General features: G+C 42.8%; 1 protein-coding gene across 5 annotated transcripts in view; it reads left to right on the top strand.

The window, feature by feature from the left end:
• XRRA1 (X-ray radiation resistance associated 1) overlaps window positions 1-16,027 on the top strand; it is a 61,820-nt gene that overhangs the window by 7,485 nt on the left and 38,308 nt on the right. For all 5 annotated transcript variants that reach the window (XM_088017572.1, XM_028115874.2, XM_028115875.2 and 2 more), the window contains 5 exons: window positions 2,586-2,770; window positions 6,089-6,160; window positions 7,304-7,376; window positions 10,357-10,454; window positions 15,144-15,277. In XM_088017572.1, the coding sequence (XP_087873698.1) occupies window positions 2,586-2,770; window positions 6,089-6,160; window positions 7,304-7,376; window positions 10,357-10,454; window positions 15,144-15,277 (562 nt within the window). The remainder of the gene's footprint in view (window positions 1-2,585; window positions 2,771-6,088; window positions 6,161-7,303; window positions 7,377-10,356; window positions 10,455-15,143; window positions 15,278-16,027) is intronic.

The following is a 16,027-nucleotide window of genomic DNA, read 5'->3' as shown; positions in this document are numbered from 1 at the left end:
CCGCGGGTAGGCTGAGAACTCAGGAAACATCTGGTACTGTAGTCTTAAGGCAAAATTTTTTCCTCCTTTGAGAAACCTCAGTTTTTGCTTTTAAGTTTTTTCAACTGATTGGGTGAGGCCTGTACACATTATTGAGGATAGTCTCCTTTACCTAAAATCAACTGATTGTAGATGTTAACCATATCTATAAAATACCTTCACAGCAACACCTAGATTAGTGTTGGATTGAATAACTGCTTACCACAGCCTAGCCAAGTTGACACATAAAATTAACCATCACAGATGCTAGAATTAGTGGGTCAAAGTATGATGAGAAAGAGGATATTCGCATAGTCTTAAAGTATCTTCATTAATTACAAAGGGAAAAAGTGACTTTTCAGTAGGGAAAGTAGGCCGACACCACCTTAACCAGGTGATCAAAATTAATATCACCAATCATCAGACATACTGACATCACCTGCTGTCTGATAGGATGCGCTGACAAGGGCACCGCATCAGTTCTTTGATAGTTTTGCCAAAGCACAGAGCCTTAATCTAATTATGGGAAAACATCAAACGAGTTCAGATTGAGGAACTTTCTATAAAATAATTGACCAGTACTCTTCAAAAGTGTCAAGATCATACAAGAAAAAAGGAAGACTGAAGAACTGTCACAGATTGGGGGATTCTAAGAAGACATGACAACTAAATAAAATGTGAGATCCCCCTGGAACAGAAAAGGGACATCAATGAGAAAACTAGCAAAATTCAAAGGGCTATGGATTAGTTACTAATATTGGACCAGTGTTAACTTACCACCTTAAGTCATATTATGATTATATAAGATATTAATATTGGGAGGGAAGTGGGAGGATGGGGTAACTGGGTGATACACTATATGTTAATTAATTTAAATTTTTAAAAATTTATAATAAAAGATGTTAGCATTAGGGGAACTGGGTGAAAGCTGTACAGGAACTCAGTATTATTTTCACAACTTTTCTGGAAGTCTAAACTTACCTCAAAATGAAAAATTACGGGGGAGAAAACGTTCCGATGGATACTCTTTGTGCTAAAAGCCTACCCCAGTAAACTCAAGGTCCTTGTTCTGGTCCTGTAGACTTTTTCTGATCTGACTCTGCTGACCTCCCCAGCCTCATCTCTTTTCCCTCACATTCATCTCCAGACAACAGTCGGGGCCTTACTTTCTCAACTTGTTCGGAGTTTGGGCACCAACTCACACTGGAGTCTCCAGGAGTCTGGGCTATTGGAATAGAACAAAGGTCCATGACCCAGATGGGGGCAACCCTGGGAAATGGAGTGTCTGGAATCTCAGGTCCAGAGTGGGAATGGGAAATGACTCACAGCAGATATAGGGTGGGAGTTGCATCCAGGAGTAAGGTTTGGCAGCTGTGGTCAGGTGAGCCAGGGCAAGCCCCCAAGGCAGAGGTAGTGGGCTATGAAGGCAAGGAGCCAATGATCAGAGGCACCGAGCTGGCTCCCAACAACTCTGTGCTGTTCTGTATCGTTCTGATATTTTATGCTTCTGGATACTTCTGGTGCTCTTCCCTCTGCCAAGGCTGCCTATTTTTTCCATCTCCATCTAGTCTACCTTAAACTTACTGGATCTAGCTCGTGCCCTAGGCTGGTAGCTCCCCTTTCTGTGCTTTCACAGCACCTCTTCTATTATTAGGCTCCTTTGAGTCAGGGCCTCCATCTTAATTCATCCCCATAGCCCTAGTTCCTAGCACAATGTAGATGCTCAGAAAATGCGCACAATATGGTAAGCTCTGTGAGGCCTTGGGAATACTGAGGTGGATCAATCGGACAAAACTGCTCTGAGGGGCAAGACAATAAACAAGTGAAAAAACAAAATAATTAGATTGCAATGAATGCCTTGGAGTAAAAAAACTGATGCAGGAGTGAACAGATTCTAGAATGTTGTCATGATTCTTGTTAGGTGAGCTTACTAGTAAACCTCATATTCTTTTTTACTTACATAAATTTTCAAGTTCTTTCTACAGTGAACATGTATTGGATTTTTTAAAAGTTCCAACTGTCCTATCATTCTTACTGAGCTCCTAATACAACCTTTATGCTATAGTGATGGGATCCAGGATAAGGTCTAGCAAGATGGAGCCCGTTGAGTTGATGCCACTCATTTAGATGCCAAGAGATGACAAATGGGAGAGTAGTAAGCCGCATAGGAAAGAATAATCAGCTCTGCTGAGGAGAGTCAGAAAAGGCAGAATAGGAAATACTTGATTTGGGGTCTTGAAGGAACATTAGCGTTTGGAGACAAAAGTGTGGAGGAGAGAATTGGGCAAGTCATTCCACCTCTTTGAGTCTTAGCCTTTTCATCTGTAAAATGGGGACAGTAACATGTCCTTCACTGGGGTTTGGGGCCAGTTAAAGGAGAGAGCTATGCAGACACCCCCCACCCCACCAGCAGCAGCTGCAGCTGCAGCAGCAGAACAGTATCTCATGCATATCAGGTAATGAGGAGCTATTTTTGGTTTTGGTATTATAGGTAAATATTCTGTAAGTACACAAGTTGTAGCTTTAGAGGGGTTTGCTCCTCCTCACTGTTCTGATCTTCTCAACAGGCCGAGGACACTGGTTAGTGGCTCGGAAATGTAACCTCAAGAAGAAGCCCAAGAGTGTGTTTGAGGCACCAGCTGAGGGTCAGGAAAGCCAGAAGAAGGTTTCTTCTGAGGTCCGGGGGAAGAAAGCGTTTCAACAGGAAAACCAAGAGGGCATTCCTGGACATGTGCTGGACCGGGCTTTCCTGGTGAGAGTAAATGTATCCTAGAATGGCTGGCAGAATCAGCTGATGACTGTCTTGGTTGGGGACAAGGACTTGCTCTGTTCCACTCTGATACCATGACTCCCAACCCTCCCCCAAACTATTAGAGTGATCTTGGCTAATTGAGCACAGAGTGATGAAGGGACCCAAAGCTTTCTTTACATCCACCTTGTGAGATAGGTATTATTTTCCCTATTATGTTGTTGCCATTGCGAAGATGGGAAAACTGAGGCCCCGAAGAGGTAATTTGCCTTGGCCATGGTCCCACAGCTAATAATTAGAACTCTGTCTAGTCAGGATGAGAACTCTGGTCTACTGACTCCAAAGCCTGTGCCTTTTAGTATATCAGGTAAAAAACTTTTAATTGAGCTGGAGAGGCAAAGGAGTAGGTCCAGGGAACAGTAAAGTGAAAATTCCATTCCTGCACCTGGTAGGGGGTAGAGATTTCTGTTCTCCTCTGGGGAGATTTTTCCAGGAATGGGGGAACTAGGGAGATTCTACACTCCACAACCTTTGTCCTTTGGTTTTAGTATCTGGCTAAAGTCTGGGGGAGCCGATCAGATAGTACCCAGTGTCTGGGGCAGGCTTCACAAAGAAGACTGGGGTGGCTGTATTGGAGACCAGCCAGGTAATTTCACATCTGCTCTTTTCAATGCCTCGGTGGCTTGGCAAAGAAAGACATATTTTGTAAATTCATATTAATGTCCAGTCCAGTTCGCATAGTTCCCTATGAAGAACTCTCTGGCATCCTGCTTTGTTCCCAGACTCTGCTTATGGTTCCCAAGAGGTGGCTTTCTACACAGATCAGACGTTGAAGGAGAGCTTTGAGAAGGCAGCTTTGAGGTAGCAACTCACTTCAAGTGGGTAGTGTAAGCTTTTTGCAGAGTCCCATGGTGTGTCCTTTGTTGTAATGTCCACTTCTCACTGGGGGTGCGGAGGACTGAAACAACAGTATTAAGGAAGGGCAGAAAACACTTACCATAGTCTTCTTTTCCCTTTTGTTTCCTACAACATATACATTCCCACATTAACGGAGATGGTTTGTCACCCATGTGTGGCTTTGTATACCAAAAGCAACAAGAGTGTTTCTCACAGTAATGGGATACCTGCTTACCTGCTGCATAGTTCCACTTGAATGTTTTATTGGCACCTCCTAGTGAACTACTGCACCAATCCCCTTACTCCAAGTCCCAAGACATACCTCTTTTCTAGTGTTTACTATACTGCCTCAGTGATGGTGCTATATCCAGTCACCAGGCCAGTAATCTGGGGTTATCCTTGACACTTGCCTCTCCCTCACCACCCAACTACTGACACTACCAAGCCCTGGCACTTTTATTAAATAGTTGTCGAATCTGTATTCTTTTCCTCATCTCCACTGCCTCTACCCTATTCTGGGCCACCATCATCTTTTATTAGAGTAGTTCAGTAACTTCCTAACTAGTCTGAATCAACTAGGATGCTTTTATTTCATATAAAAAGAAGACAGAGGCATTGTTTTTCCAGGGTAGGTTAATTTACTGTTAAAGGCCTAGGTTCCTTCATCTTTCTGCTCTATGTGCTTAGCATGATAACTTGTCTTCTTGGGCTAATTGCCTTCCTGATCCCAAGATGGCTGCAGCAACTCCGGTCATCACATATAAAGGATAATATCCAAAGGTACAAAAGGGATTGTCACTGTCTTATGTCTGTTTTTAAAAGTAAGAAAGAGCTCCCCAGAACTGGCCTCCTATCCCCAGCAGCCGGTGTCTGTCTGATTGGCCAGACCTATATCATATGTTCCAACAGTCATTAGTTAGGGGAACATAACCTCCAAGATTGGATTAGACTGCCAGGACTTATCCCTTGGAGCTGGGGCCTAAGGACACATCCACTCAGAAAAATGGAATAACGTTGGGGTTCTTTAATAAGGAAGTAGTAGAGAAGTTGCTCTAGGGAAGGTAATTAACAATGTCTGGTGTATTGGTCTCTTCTCATCCTTTCTATATCAGACAAAGCAATTTTTATAAAATTGCTATCAGCTCTTGCCAAAAAAAAAAAAAAAAAGTCTGTTAGCTTTCCACTGACTGTAGAACAAAATCCACACTCCTTTACATAGCCAGTAGGGACCTAGGTGATTTAGTGGCTGCCTCCCTGGCCTTGTTGTTTTCCACCCTCTCAAAAGCACCTGGCTTTTACCTGTCTTGATAGCTTTCACTGCCTGCCACCCACTTTCATGGGACCAACTCCTACTTAGCTTTTGGGTCTCACCTGAAATATTAGTTCCTCAACTAAATATTTCCTCTCCTCCCGAATGAGGTTAGGACCTCCTGTTATTGTCTCCCATAGCTTCTTGAATTTCTCCTTTAAAATATTTATCACATTTAGGGGTGCCTGGCTGGCTCAGTTGGTAGAGCATCCGACTCTTGATCTTGGGGCTATGAGTTCAAGCCCCACATTGGGTGTAGAGATTACTTAAAAATAAATAATAAATCTGTAAAAAATATTTATCACATTTATAAATACTTGTTTCCTACTTGGCTTCCATGTTGTTGTAAGTTCTATGAATAGAATATAATAAACACCTAATTCCATGCCTAAACATGATACCATAAATAAATGATAAACAGAAAAATAAGAATGAAGTTTGGTTAAACAGAAATAGAAGCTCCAACACTGAGTTTTCCTTTAACTTTTTACTTATGAGGGGCAACATATGGTAGTCAAAAAGAGCACAGAGTTTAATGATAACACATTTGGATTCAAATCATCTATCACTTACTAGCTGTGGGAACTTCAGCAAGGCACTTTATCTCTCTTAACCTTATTTTTCTCATTTAAAAAGGAAAAATGATCATACTTATGTTAAAGAGTTTAGTTAGGATTAGAAGAAAATGTATTGATGTATTTAGCACAATACATGGCCCAAAGCAATACTTAGTAAATATTTAGTGAATAAAAAAAGAACAAACGAATGAACAAGCAAATTATTATAAACATGAAGAGATTGGTAAGGCTCCAGAAATACAGATTTTTTAAAGAGCCAGGTGGAAGAAGCGGGGCTCAGAAAAGACAGAGAAGGAACAGAGAGGAAGGAATCCTCCTACGAACCCTGTCAAGTCAGTGTTACTATCCCCATCGTGCCCCTGGGAAGCTGAGAGGTGGAAGAGCTGAGGTGGCAGCTCTATTCTGAGCGACTCCCAAAGCCCATGCTCTTTGCGCTGTACTAGTCCCCCTTTCTCAACAGGGAGTCATTTGTTGTCTTGGCCAATTATACAAACTTTCTTGGGGCCTTGAGACCTGACTCTCTGCACTGTGTTCCAGCTGAAGCACCATTGTGTGAGGAAGCCATCAGACCTGGTCAACATTAATGTGAGCGGCCTGAAGTTCTCCAAGGTAGGGCCAGCCAGCAGAGATGTGATTGGGATGAGCCAGACCTGAGGTGGCTCCTGGCTGTTTGTCCATTGTACCTCCAGAGTCCCTGAGGACTGGGGGATGGGGTGGGTAGAAACAACATGCAGACACAATATTTTGCTGTGAATTTGCTATTGCCATTGATTCATGTGAGGTGAATTAAAGGAAGTAGCACTATGGGAGTTGGTTTGAATTTGGCATGGACTTCTGCTGGGGTGACACTGAGTTCCCATTAGAAGAGCCTATAGGAGAAATTTCTCTCAAGTTTCAGTGTCAGGAGTGGTAATGGTTCTCCCAAGATGCTGGTTTGTTCTTATACACACTGGGTGACTCATGTAATGAGTCATGTTTCTTTCTTACATTGGCTAATAGGTAGCTTGAGCCACATTTGTGGCCCCCCCATTAGCAAATATATATGCAGGATATTAGGCCATATGTTTTTGGTTTATAGGCCTTCCATGGCGTATGAAGAGAGATTGGTGGTATAAAATATACAGCAATTAAAATAAATAAATCAGTACCACAAGTAACATAACGTAAGTAAATCTCAAAAGATCTAGGTGTATCAACACAAGTAAATCTCAAAAACATAGTGTTGAGTGGAAAAGGCGGGTTGCAGAATGACAGTATGATTGCATCTAATAAAGAGTTTTAAAACTTACAAATAATATTCTATATAGTTTATAGATACACATATATAGAATACAGGTATAAAACAAGTATGAGAATGATAATCACCAGTTCAAGATAGCTGTTATCTGTGAAAGGGGGAAAAGAATACAACTGGGGAAGATTGTGGGGATGGGGGGCGTGGTCAACTCTTTAGTATTTTATTTTTTTAAGGAAATTTGAAGCGGAGACAGCAAAATCTTCATATAAAGGTGGACAGTGGTTACGTGGGTCTTCAGAGTATCGTTCACTAAACTTTTCTGTACATTTGAACTATTTCATAATAGAAAAAAAGCAGCAGAAAAGCCATTCTGGCCCTTAGCAAGTGGGTGTACTTTGCTAAGAATATAGCTTATCCCTGTAGGTCTTTGTGCCTTCTGACAGCAGCTCTGGAGCTTTGGCAAGGCCTCCGGGCAGGGCACTAATCTTGTGTTCTTTTGAAATGCTTTCCCACAGGCTAAAGAAAAGGACTTCAGGCATTTTCATTCGGTGATTTACATCAATGCCTCAGAAAACCTGCTTCCTCTAGGTAAGCTTCTCAGCCAGCACAGCCAGTCACTCCTGTTAGAACTTGCCTGTCAGTCCATTCATGACTGACTGCTCATCTCTTTTTTAGAGTGCCGTAGGCTGGGTGCCGGAGAACGCCCAGCCCAGGATTTTGGCCCAGAGCTGGCACTACCTACTTAGAGTGTTTCTCTCTGAGATGCTGCTTCTCTGTCTGTAAATGGAGAGAGTTCCCTTCCTTTCTTCCTCCCCAAGGCAGGATGCCTAGTAGGCTGAGATGAGAGAGGTATATGAAATTGTTTTTAAGCCTGTAAGAGCTCCTACAGGAGCATAAAGGCTTCTCGTTTATTTAGCAAGTCCACAGCGACCCCTGCTGGTTGTCAGGACTATGTGCATGCTTGGCTTTTAGAAACGCATCAGTGCCTGTTTTGGTGAGCTCATAGTTTGGTGGGAAAGATGGGTTCAGACACAGACAATTATAGCAGAATACGGTAAGTGCAGTGATAGAGGGAATCATAAAATGCTATGCAAGCATATAAGCGGGACACCAACCCAGACCAGAGTGTCAGGAGACACTTCTGAGGAGAGGGGCACCTAGCTGAGACCGAAAAAATGAACAGGAATTAGAAGGTGTTTCAGTCCAGCGGAGCAGATGTGGGACAGCAGTGCCTGATCAGGACACTGAAGAGGGCTCTGTATGTTTGCATGGGATGTGAATAGGGGAAAATGGAGACCAGAAAGGCTGGCAGGGACTAGAGTATCAAGGGCCCTGACTTGTCACTAATCCTGCAGGCAAAAGAGAGCCTTGAAAGGCTTTTAAGTAGAGAATTTCAGTGGGGGCCGTGAGGAAGGTGAATGATAAGAGAAGTGGGGACCAGGGAAACCTGGGAGATGATTTCATTTTTTCCAGGGGCGGGGTAGGGAAGCCTGAGCCAGGCAGTAGGGGTGAGGGTCATTGCAAGAGAGATTCAGGAGGAGGTAGAAATAACAGGACTTGGTAGCTGATGGAGCCAAGGGCATTCACTGCAAACAGAGAGCACTAGAGTTTGGGGAGAAATACGATGAGTTCAGTTTTTAGTGGTTGAGGAGTGTTTTTAAAGAAGCTTGTGACACAGTCCCTGCCCTTGAGGAAACAGTACAGTCTGTCAGGAAGGTGGGCTTGAAATACAAAGGCCAATAGGCATATGAAAAGATGTTCAACCTCACTAATAATTAAAACAGCATCAAAATCCTATTTTTTGCCTGTGAAATACTGGCAAACGTGAGAAGGACCGATTGATGACAGCCAGCATTGATGGGGAAACGGATGTTCTCACATTCAACGGGCAGAAGTGTAATAAATTGATGCAACGTCTTTGGAAGACAGTTTGGCAATGTCTGTTAAAATAGTCATTGCCTTTAATCTAGTAGTTTCCCTTTCAGGAATTGATTCTACAAAAACACACTTGTATGAGGACGTTCATTGGAAACATCCTGAAATACCTACCAAACAGTCTTTTTCATGGGCTCTACTGAACATTCTGACTCCCAAGACCACCATAGGCCCCACTTGACACCAGAAAGCTCTGTCATTCCACACAGTATACCTGCAGCACAACATCTGCAGTTTCTCTTCAGAGGAGTCCTCACAGCAGTGCTTGTAGCAGCAGTCCATGCAGCCGTTTGTGGGCCATTCTCTGCAGCCCCCTGCTCAGGTCCAAGACAATAAGACTGTCCTTCAGTAGATGTAGGAGCCACTCTGGCTTAGAAGCCTCATTCCCCACAGAAGCAAATAGCTATTGTAACACTCCATAGACATAGCTCCCAGAGTCCCGGCAAAGGACATGACTAATTATGGGAGTCACCACACACAGGGAAGCCCAAAGTTATGGCACCCCTTCAGATGTTTGTAGTTCATTTAGAGTTTCCCTTAGTCCAGATGTGACTTGCCAGTCTGGCATCATTTTTACCATAATAATATTGCCTAACTATGGTAGCATACCGTCTGTTTCAGATTACCAGGGAAAGGAGCTAGAAAGTTAACCCAAAGTCCAATTCTCATGCAGAAGAGAAGTGTTCTTACTTTTTATCCAGATAGCCCAAAGGCTATCAATAGGGGAATGGTTAAATAAATTAGGGTATGTCTATAATATAGAACATAACTCAGACATTATGCAGATCCTTATGTTTTGACATGGAACAAGCTTTTTTTAAGATTTATTTATTTATTTGAGAGAGACAGAGGAAGCACAGGGTGGAGGTGGGGAGGGACAGAGGGAGAGGGAGAGCAGAGTCAAGCAGACTCTGCACTTAGCGTGGAGCCTGATGCAGGGCTTGATACAGGGCTCAAAACAGGGTTCAAAGCGGGGCTCAAAGTGGGGCTCAACTTGTGCTCAATCTCAAAATCCTAAGATTACAACTTGAGCCGAAACCAAGAGTTAGACACTCAACCAACTGCACCACTCAGGCACCCCGACATGGAACAGTCTTTAAGTCATATTGTTAAGGGAAAAAGGCAAATCACAGTACGATATGTATGGTGTGATTCCATTTGTGTAAAAAGATGTGTGTGTGTTTCACTGTACACGTGAGAAGAATTCTGGAGTATTATACATGAAATTTTCAATGGTTATGTCTGGGTGTTGAGATTAAAGGGAACTTTTGTTTTTCTATATTTTTTAACTTTTTTTGGTAGGCATGTTTTACTTTTATAATAAGGAATAACAAAGATAATTTTTAAATGGGCTTTGGAGTTAGACATAGATTCAATTCTTGGCTCTTTCACTTCCCAGCAATTCCATTTCTAGCAAATCACTTATCCTAGCCGAGCTTCAATTTCCTCAGCAGTAGAATGAGAGTAGTAATCCCTATTGTTCAGGGTTGTTAGAGATTTAGAGGCCATGTGTACAAAGCATCTGACCATAAGCTTGGCCTAACCCAGTGGGAACCCAGTAAATGACCACCGTTAACATCTTTCTCTTACATCCTTCACAAGTAGCTGATTCTCTCTTTCTCCTCTCCTGTAGAGGCATTTCATACATTTCCAACCTTAAAGGAACTGGAGCTTGCATTTAATGGAATCAAAACAGTCTATGTGAAATATGGAGACTTTAAGTTCTTGGAAGTAAGTTGGAGGTAGGGAGTTTTTGGTGCCCACCTGTTTCCCTGTAAAGAATGGGTATAGAGGTCTCTACTGATTATAACTGTTGGGAAGGAACTCTCTGAGCCTTTACAGCCAGACTCCTGCTTCACAGCAGCCCTCTGCAGAGGGTGGTGGGGTTGGTGGTGATGATGAGGGTAGTGGTTGTGAGTAGCAGCAGTGGCAAATAGGTGAGACTGTATCACACCTATGGCCATTGTACATGGTCCTGGAGAATAAATGCCAAACATCATTCCAAAGGAGTCTGTGCAGAAAATTGAGTTTAAACGGAGTACTTTAGGAAGGAGAGTTTGAGGGGAGATCTGGATCCAGTGGGGGTTGAGGAGCCTTGGAGATTAAGTGCGAGGCACAGCAGATCAGACCAGCTGAACTAGAGGCATTATGGACTGATGCCAGAGACCCATCGTGGTCCAAATGAGCCAGATTGGCTCCAGTGGGCTCAGGTAAGGGAGGCTAAAGGCCTAGTCTATAGGCCCAGAGGTGACTGTGAAATAAGATAGGAATCCTATGTGTTCTATAGCACACTCCTGACATTTGTACATCCATAGCTGTTCTCCAAACCCCAGATTCAAAAATACGGAAAAATTTGTTTGCATTCTTGGCTTTCTCCTAAATTAAGTTTCCTATAGTGATGCATTTTCTATGCATCTTCTCATACTTCAAGTTAATCACCTCTTCAACTTCCATGAAAACTTTAGGGCCATTTTTCACAAAGCAGCAAAGCTTTTGCCACTCCCTGAAAGGCAGTGCATGCATGGAGATTAGAGTTGGAGCAAGGTTGTGGGGCCAGGCATCTGGCCAGGCTCATTCACTGAGTAAGGGGCTCTTCCCCAGGTGTTGGCCTTATAGTACAAGTGTTTTAGATTCAAACATTCAGCAGAATGTCTGTGCGTCATAAGCCTTGGGGTTGACCGCAAAGAGTTGGTAACTTAAATTATTTATCTGCCAACATCAAGGGCATCAAGGGTCAGCCACTCTTCACAAAAGCCTCACTTAACTTAGTCTTGCCAGAGAGAGAGAGGGTTCTTCCACAAGAATGAATCTTTCAGACTTGATGGCCTTTGTATGCCAAAGTTTTAAAAAGCTTTAACTGCTTGGGGTGGCAATCTTCTAAAATGGATTATATGTCCTTTTGTTCTTAAAACATGATATCCTAGATGTAATGGTAACTTCTCTCCGTGGTTTCAAGTCATATTGAGGATAGGGGTGATTTACTATGATTTGGAACAGGAGTTGTCCTCAGATTTGTCCAATAAGCATAGCCCTTGAAAGTCCAATAAAATAGAGTATAAACTGACAAGAACTGGTGTAATTTTTTGCTATGTTAAAAAAATTTTTATGCTAGATTTTAATATAAACAGTGGGAAACAGATTCCAGATGCTAGAGATACAGGTAGCCATTTCCTTTACCTACAGGCCTGGGAGCTTCTTATGAACTTCCATTTTTTTGTTATTTTACTTTTTAAAAAAGTAGTCATTTGTGTTATGCATTGTCATGCATTGTGCCAGGCATCTTGTCTTCCTCACCAGTACTATTTGAAATCCCGATTTCAAGTGTCCGTGGGCCCTGGGGAGGGGACATGACTCTGACCCTACAGCTGACTAGCTTGGATCTACTGATTGATCATGATTGACTTAGATGCCCTACTTCTTAGACTTCTTAGTTTGATAGCTTCTGATAAAGATTATTTATCAGGCAGACCCAGCCTTACCCAGGGGAATTTATTTACGTAAGAGAGCAGACCAAAGTCAAGATGCTGAATATAAATGAGAAGAGGAAATCTCTTGGCTAATCATTGGTTTCTATCTCTGTGATTTACAAGGTCTCTCTAAGAAAAAGCATAAAACTGTCAAAAGTCCTGAATTTGCAGTTCACAGTAATGAATACTTTGATGTATAATAAAACTTGATATGACTCAGCAGATGCAGTAGGTTAGGAATCTTCTGTTCTTGTTTGCCAGAAAGGCTGCCACCCAAGGAGCAGAATTCTTCAGTCAATTTAGAAAAACTTAACTTTGCCATGATTTGATTTTCTGCATACCGGTCTGAAAAAGGCTCGGCTGGAGCCCTGCCCTGAGAGTTAGAAGACCTTGTTTCTTGTCTTGGTTCTGCCACTATTTTGACATAGCTCCTTGGCGAAATCACTTCCCTTCTCTGGGACTTAAGTATACCCCTCTTCAAATTCTGGGTCAGCTCTGAAGTTCTGTGACCTATGATTCTAAGACTATTCATTTCTTTGAGCTGCCCTTAATTCTGTGGAGAGCAAAATTGGCCCCAACATTAAGTAGCCAAATCAGCGAGGACAAGAGTCAGCAAACTTCTTCTGTAAAGTGAATATTTTAAGCTTTGGGGTCTGTATGGTCATAACTAGTCACAACTGTCATAACAAGTCAACTCTGCTGTTATAGAAGGAAAGCAGCCATAAATACTACATAAAAAAATGAGCATGGTTGTGTTCTAATAAAACTTTATGATGCTGGAATTTGAATTTCACATAATTTTCACACAGCAGTCTTCATTTGATCTTTTTTCAACCATTTAAAAGTGCAAAAATTATTCTTAGCCCACGGGCCATACAAAACAGGCGGCAGGATGGAAATGGCTGAGAGGTGTTAGTTTACCAGCTCCCAAGCTAGCACACTGATGCAACAGCTCAGTGTGGTTGGCATGGAAAGTGAAACACAGTAGAGTAGTGATAGATGAGCCTGGAGAGGTAGCAGAAGAGAGACTGTAGGAAGCCTTGGAGGCCTCACCAAGGAGTTTGAAGTATCCAGTGGATGATTGGTATGGCCACTGCATGAATCATGAGCTGGAGGGAACAGAATGAGAGATATTAAGGAGACAGAATCCATAGGTCTTATTGACTGCCCACATATGGGTATGAGGGAGAGGATTTTCCCACCTTTATCTACGATTATCTGGGCCAGCTTTCTATGTCTTCCTCCTTGAAGGCTTCTCTCTTTGCCCCTGCCAAGTGGAATCACCCCTTTGTGTGAACTCTCAAAACTTGGAATTTGCTGATGGCAGCATGAACTCAGCACTTCTTTGGTGCTTGGCACCTTTCACGGCCTGCCCAGTCTTATCAAACCCTCTGTTAAACCACGGACTCTAGTCATACCCAAGCTATTTGCAGTTCTTAGAACAAGGTAGGCTACCTCCTGTCTCCCGGCTGCACTGCCTCTCTTTTTGCCTTTAACAATTTGGTGAATACCAACTAGTCTCTGAAGACAGCTCAAGCGTCACCTGCTCCGTGAAGCCTGCTGGATCCTCTGGTAGAGCTGACTGTTTCTTTCTTTGTGCTTCCATTGGTCTGTGTTCAAACCTCTCTCCCAGCAGCATTGCTACTTAGTAGCTGACCAGCTAGGTTGTGAGCTAACAGAGGACAGACTGGTACAGAGTAAGCCTTCAGCACACATCCCTGAATGAAGAGATGGTTATAATGATGACAGCCAACATTAACTAAGCACTTACTATGTTACATAATTTCTCATAATAATTCATTATTATTTTTATTTTATAGAAGCTCAGGTTAGGTAATTTGCCCAAATCACACATTTGGACAGTATTTAAACTCAGATCTACAGAATCCATCAATTGATTACTACAGTGGAGTCAGACCAAATTCAGTCTCCTCTGGCAGTGACCTAGAGCCACTTGGTTATAGTCTGACTATGTAACACTGATATGGTCAACCAGCTGGGTAAGATGCTGAAATGCCCCCATTCAATAGGCTTCAATGACTGTGTGTGGAGAGAAGGGGAGGAAAGGAAGCAGACTTATACATAAGAGCTAAAGTGAGTGTGTAGAGAGGCCCAAAAGAGAAAGAACAAAGATTGGGTTTTATATCATTTATCCCAGGTGTCTTTGTCTTTGCAGACAGAAACTCAGTTTCCTGACTGGCCCCTGACCCAGTGAACTATTTCATGAATCTATGTGGCCAGTTAGGAGGTGGTTGATAGTGATAGTTTCGGTCATTGCCCTCATAAGCCAGTTCATTTCAGCTGATTTTTTATATGCACCTACTATGTACCAGGTCCTATGCTAGGTTACAAGGGTATAGTGATACAGTAGTATGGCCCTTGACCAGGGAGTTTATGGTCTAGCTTACCTCTGTGTGCCAAGACTATGCTAGGCACATCCATGTACCAACATCCCTATTCCTCAGATGTGTATCTACCTATCAGATACCTAGTTGACCATGAGAACTTTCCCTAGAAAAAGCACTCAAATTCAGGGGAGAGAGAGAGATTCCATCTGGTTGGTGAATTAGGAAAAGTTTTATAAGGAGGCAACTTTTGAGTTGGCCTTCTGGAGCTTAGATTCAGATACATGGAAAGGGAAAAGCTCTCCTGGTTGAGTGAAAAGCTCAAGCAAAGATCTCTAGGTGGGGTGGTGCAGGGAATGGGGAAGGAGTCACTTTGGTCAGCTCCACAGGATAAATCAAGATTTGCAGTGGGAGCTAAAGCTAGCAAATAGGCCGGGAACTGACTATAGTAGGCCTTGAATGTTAATCCAGAGAGAGTCAAGGTTTTAGGTTTATGAGTGATGGGGTTGCCTAGAAGGTTAAAAAAAATAGTTAGCTCCCACCTCATGTATGAGCATCATTGTCATGTGTAGTGCTTCCGTTCTCCCATCTTTTATCTTTGTACATAGTTCCTGGACCTTTCCTTCAACAGCCTGACTGCAGAGGCCATTTGTGATCTGGGGATTCTGCCACACCTCCGTGTCTTGCTCCTCACAGGCAATGGGCTCACCTCCCTGCCACCCAATTTGGCTGTCACAGAACAGTAAGTTCTACATCCTAGGATCCATCCCATTGTTCCCTCATGAACCTTTGGGTGCAAGTATGCAAGGAAATAGCCCAGAGCAGCTCAGAAGTGCTATAAAGACAGTCTGTGAGTGCTCAAAGCAGGGAAAATGCTGCCTACTGAAGCTCCTAGGAAAGGCAGTCATGGGAGTGGGGCCCCAAAGAATGATTAGGCCTCAGATGGGTGTCTTCACACTCTACTATGCTGTTAGGAGACACTCAGGTATCTAGCAAGTCACTTTCCCTGTCTCTGATTGGTCATTGGTAAATTGTGGATATTGCTTTTGCCAGACTCTTCTTCTTCACAAACCTACTAAGCTTTGTATGTTCCCATTCTGCACCTTGGTTCAGGCTATGCCTTCTGACCAGAATGTATAATAATGCTAATGCCATATACATAGTGCTTACTATGTGCCAGACACTGTTCTCAGCACGTTATACATATTAACTCATTTAATCCTCAAAACAGCCCTATGAAGGAGGTGTCCTGTTATTATCCGTGTTTTATAGATGAGAAAATGAGGCACAGATATGTTAAATAACTGGTGATAAGTGACTGAGTCAGAATTTAATGAGGTCCATCTGACTCCAAAGACCATGCTTATGACCAATACATTCTCCTCTTATGTGGATTCTGCATGTATTCCAAGGGCCTGCTCAGACCCTCCTCCTTTCCCTATCAGAAGCCTTCCCTGACTGCTTTAGACCATACTTCTTCCTCCCTTCTCTA

Source organism: Eumetopias jubatus, unplaced genomic scaffold (genome assembly GCF_037043125.1).
Source record: "Eumetopias jubatus isolate StellerSeaLion01/CBP00866 unplaced genomic scaffold, mEumJub1_p1.0 scaffold_13, whole genome shotgun sequence".
NCBI lineage: Eukaryota > Metazoa > Chordata > Mammalia > Carnivora > Otariidae > Eumetopias > Eumetopias jubatus.
The sequence above is the reverse complement of the archived record's forward strand: the minus strand, read 5'-3'. Positions and strand labels throughout refer to the sequence as shown.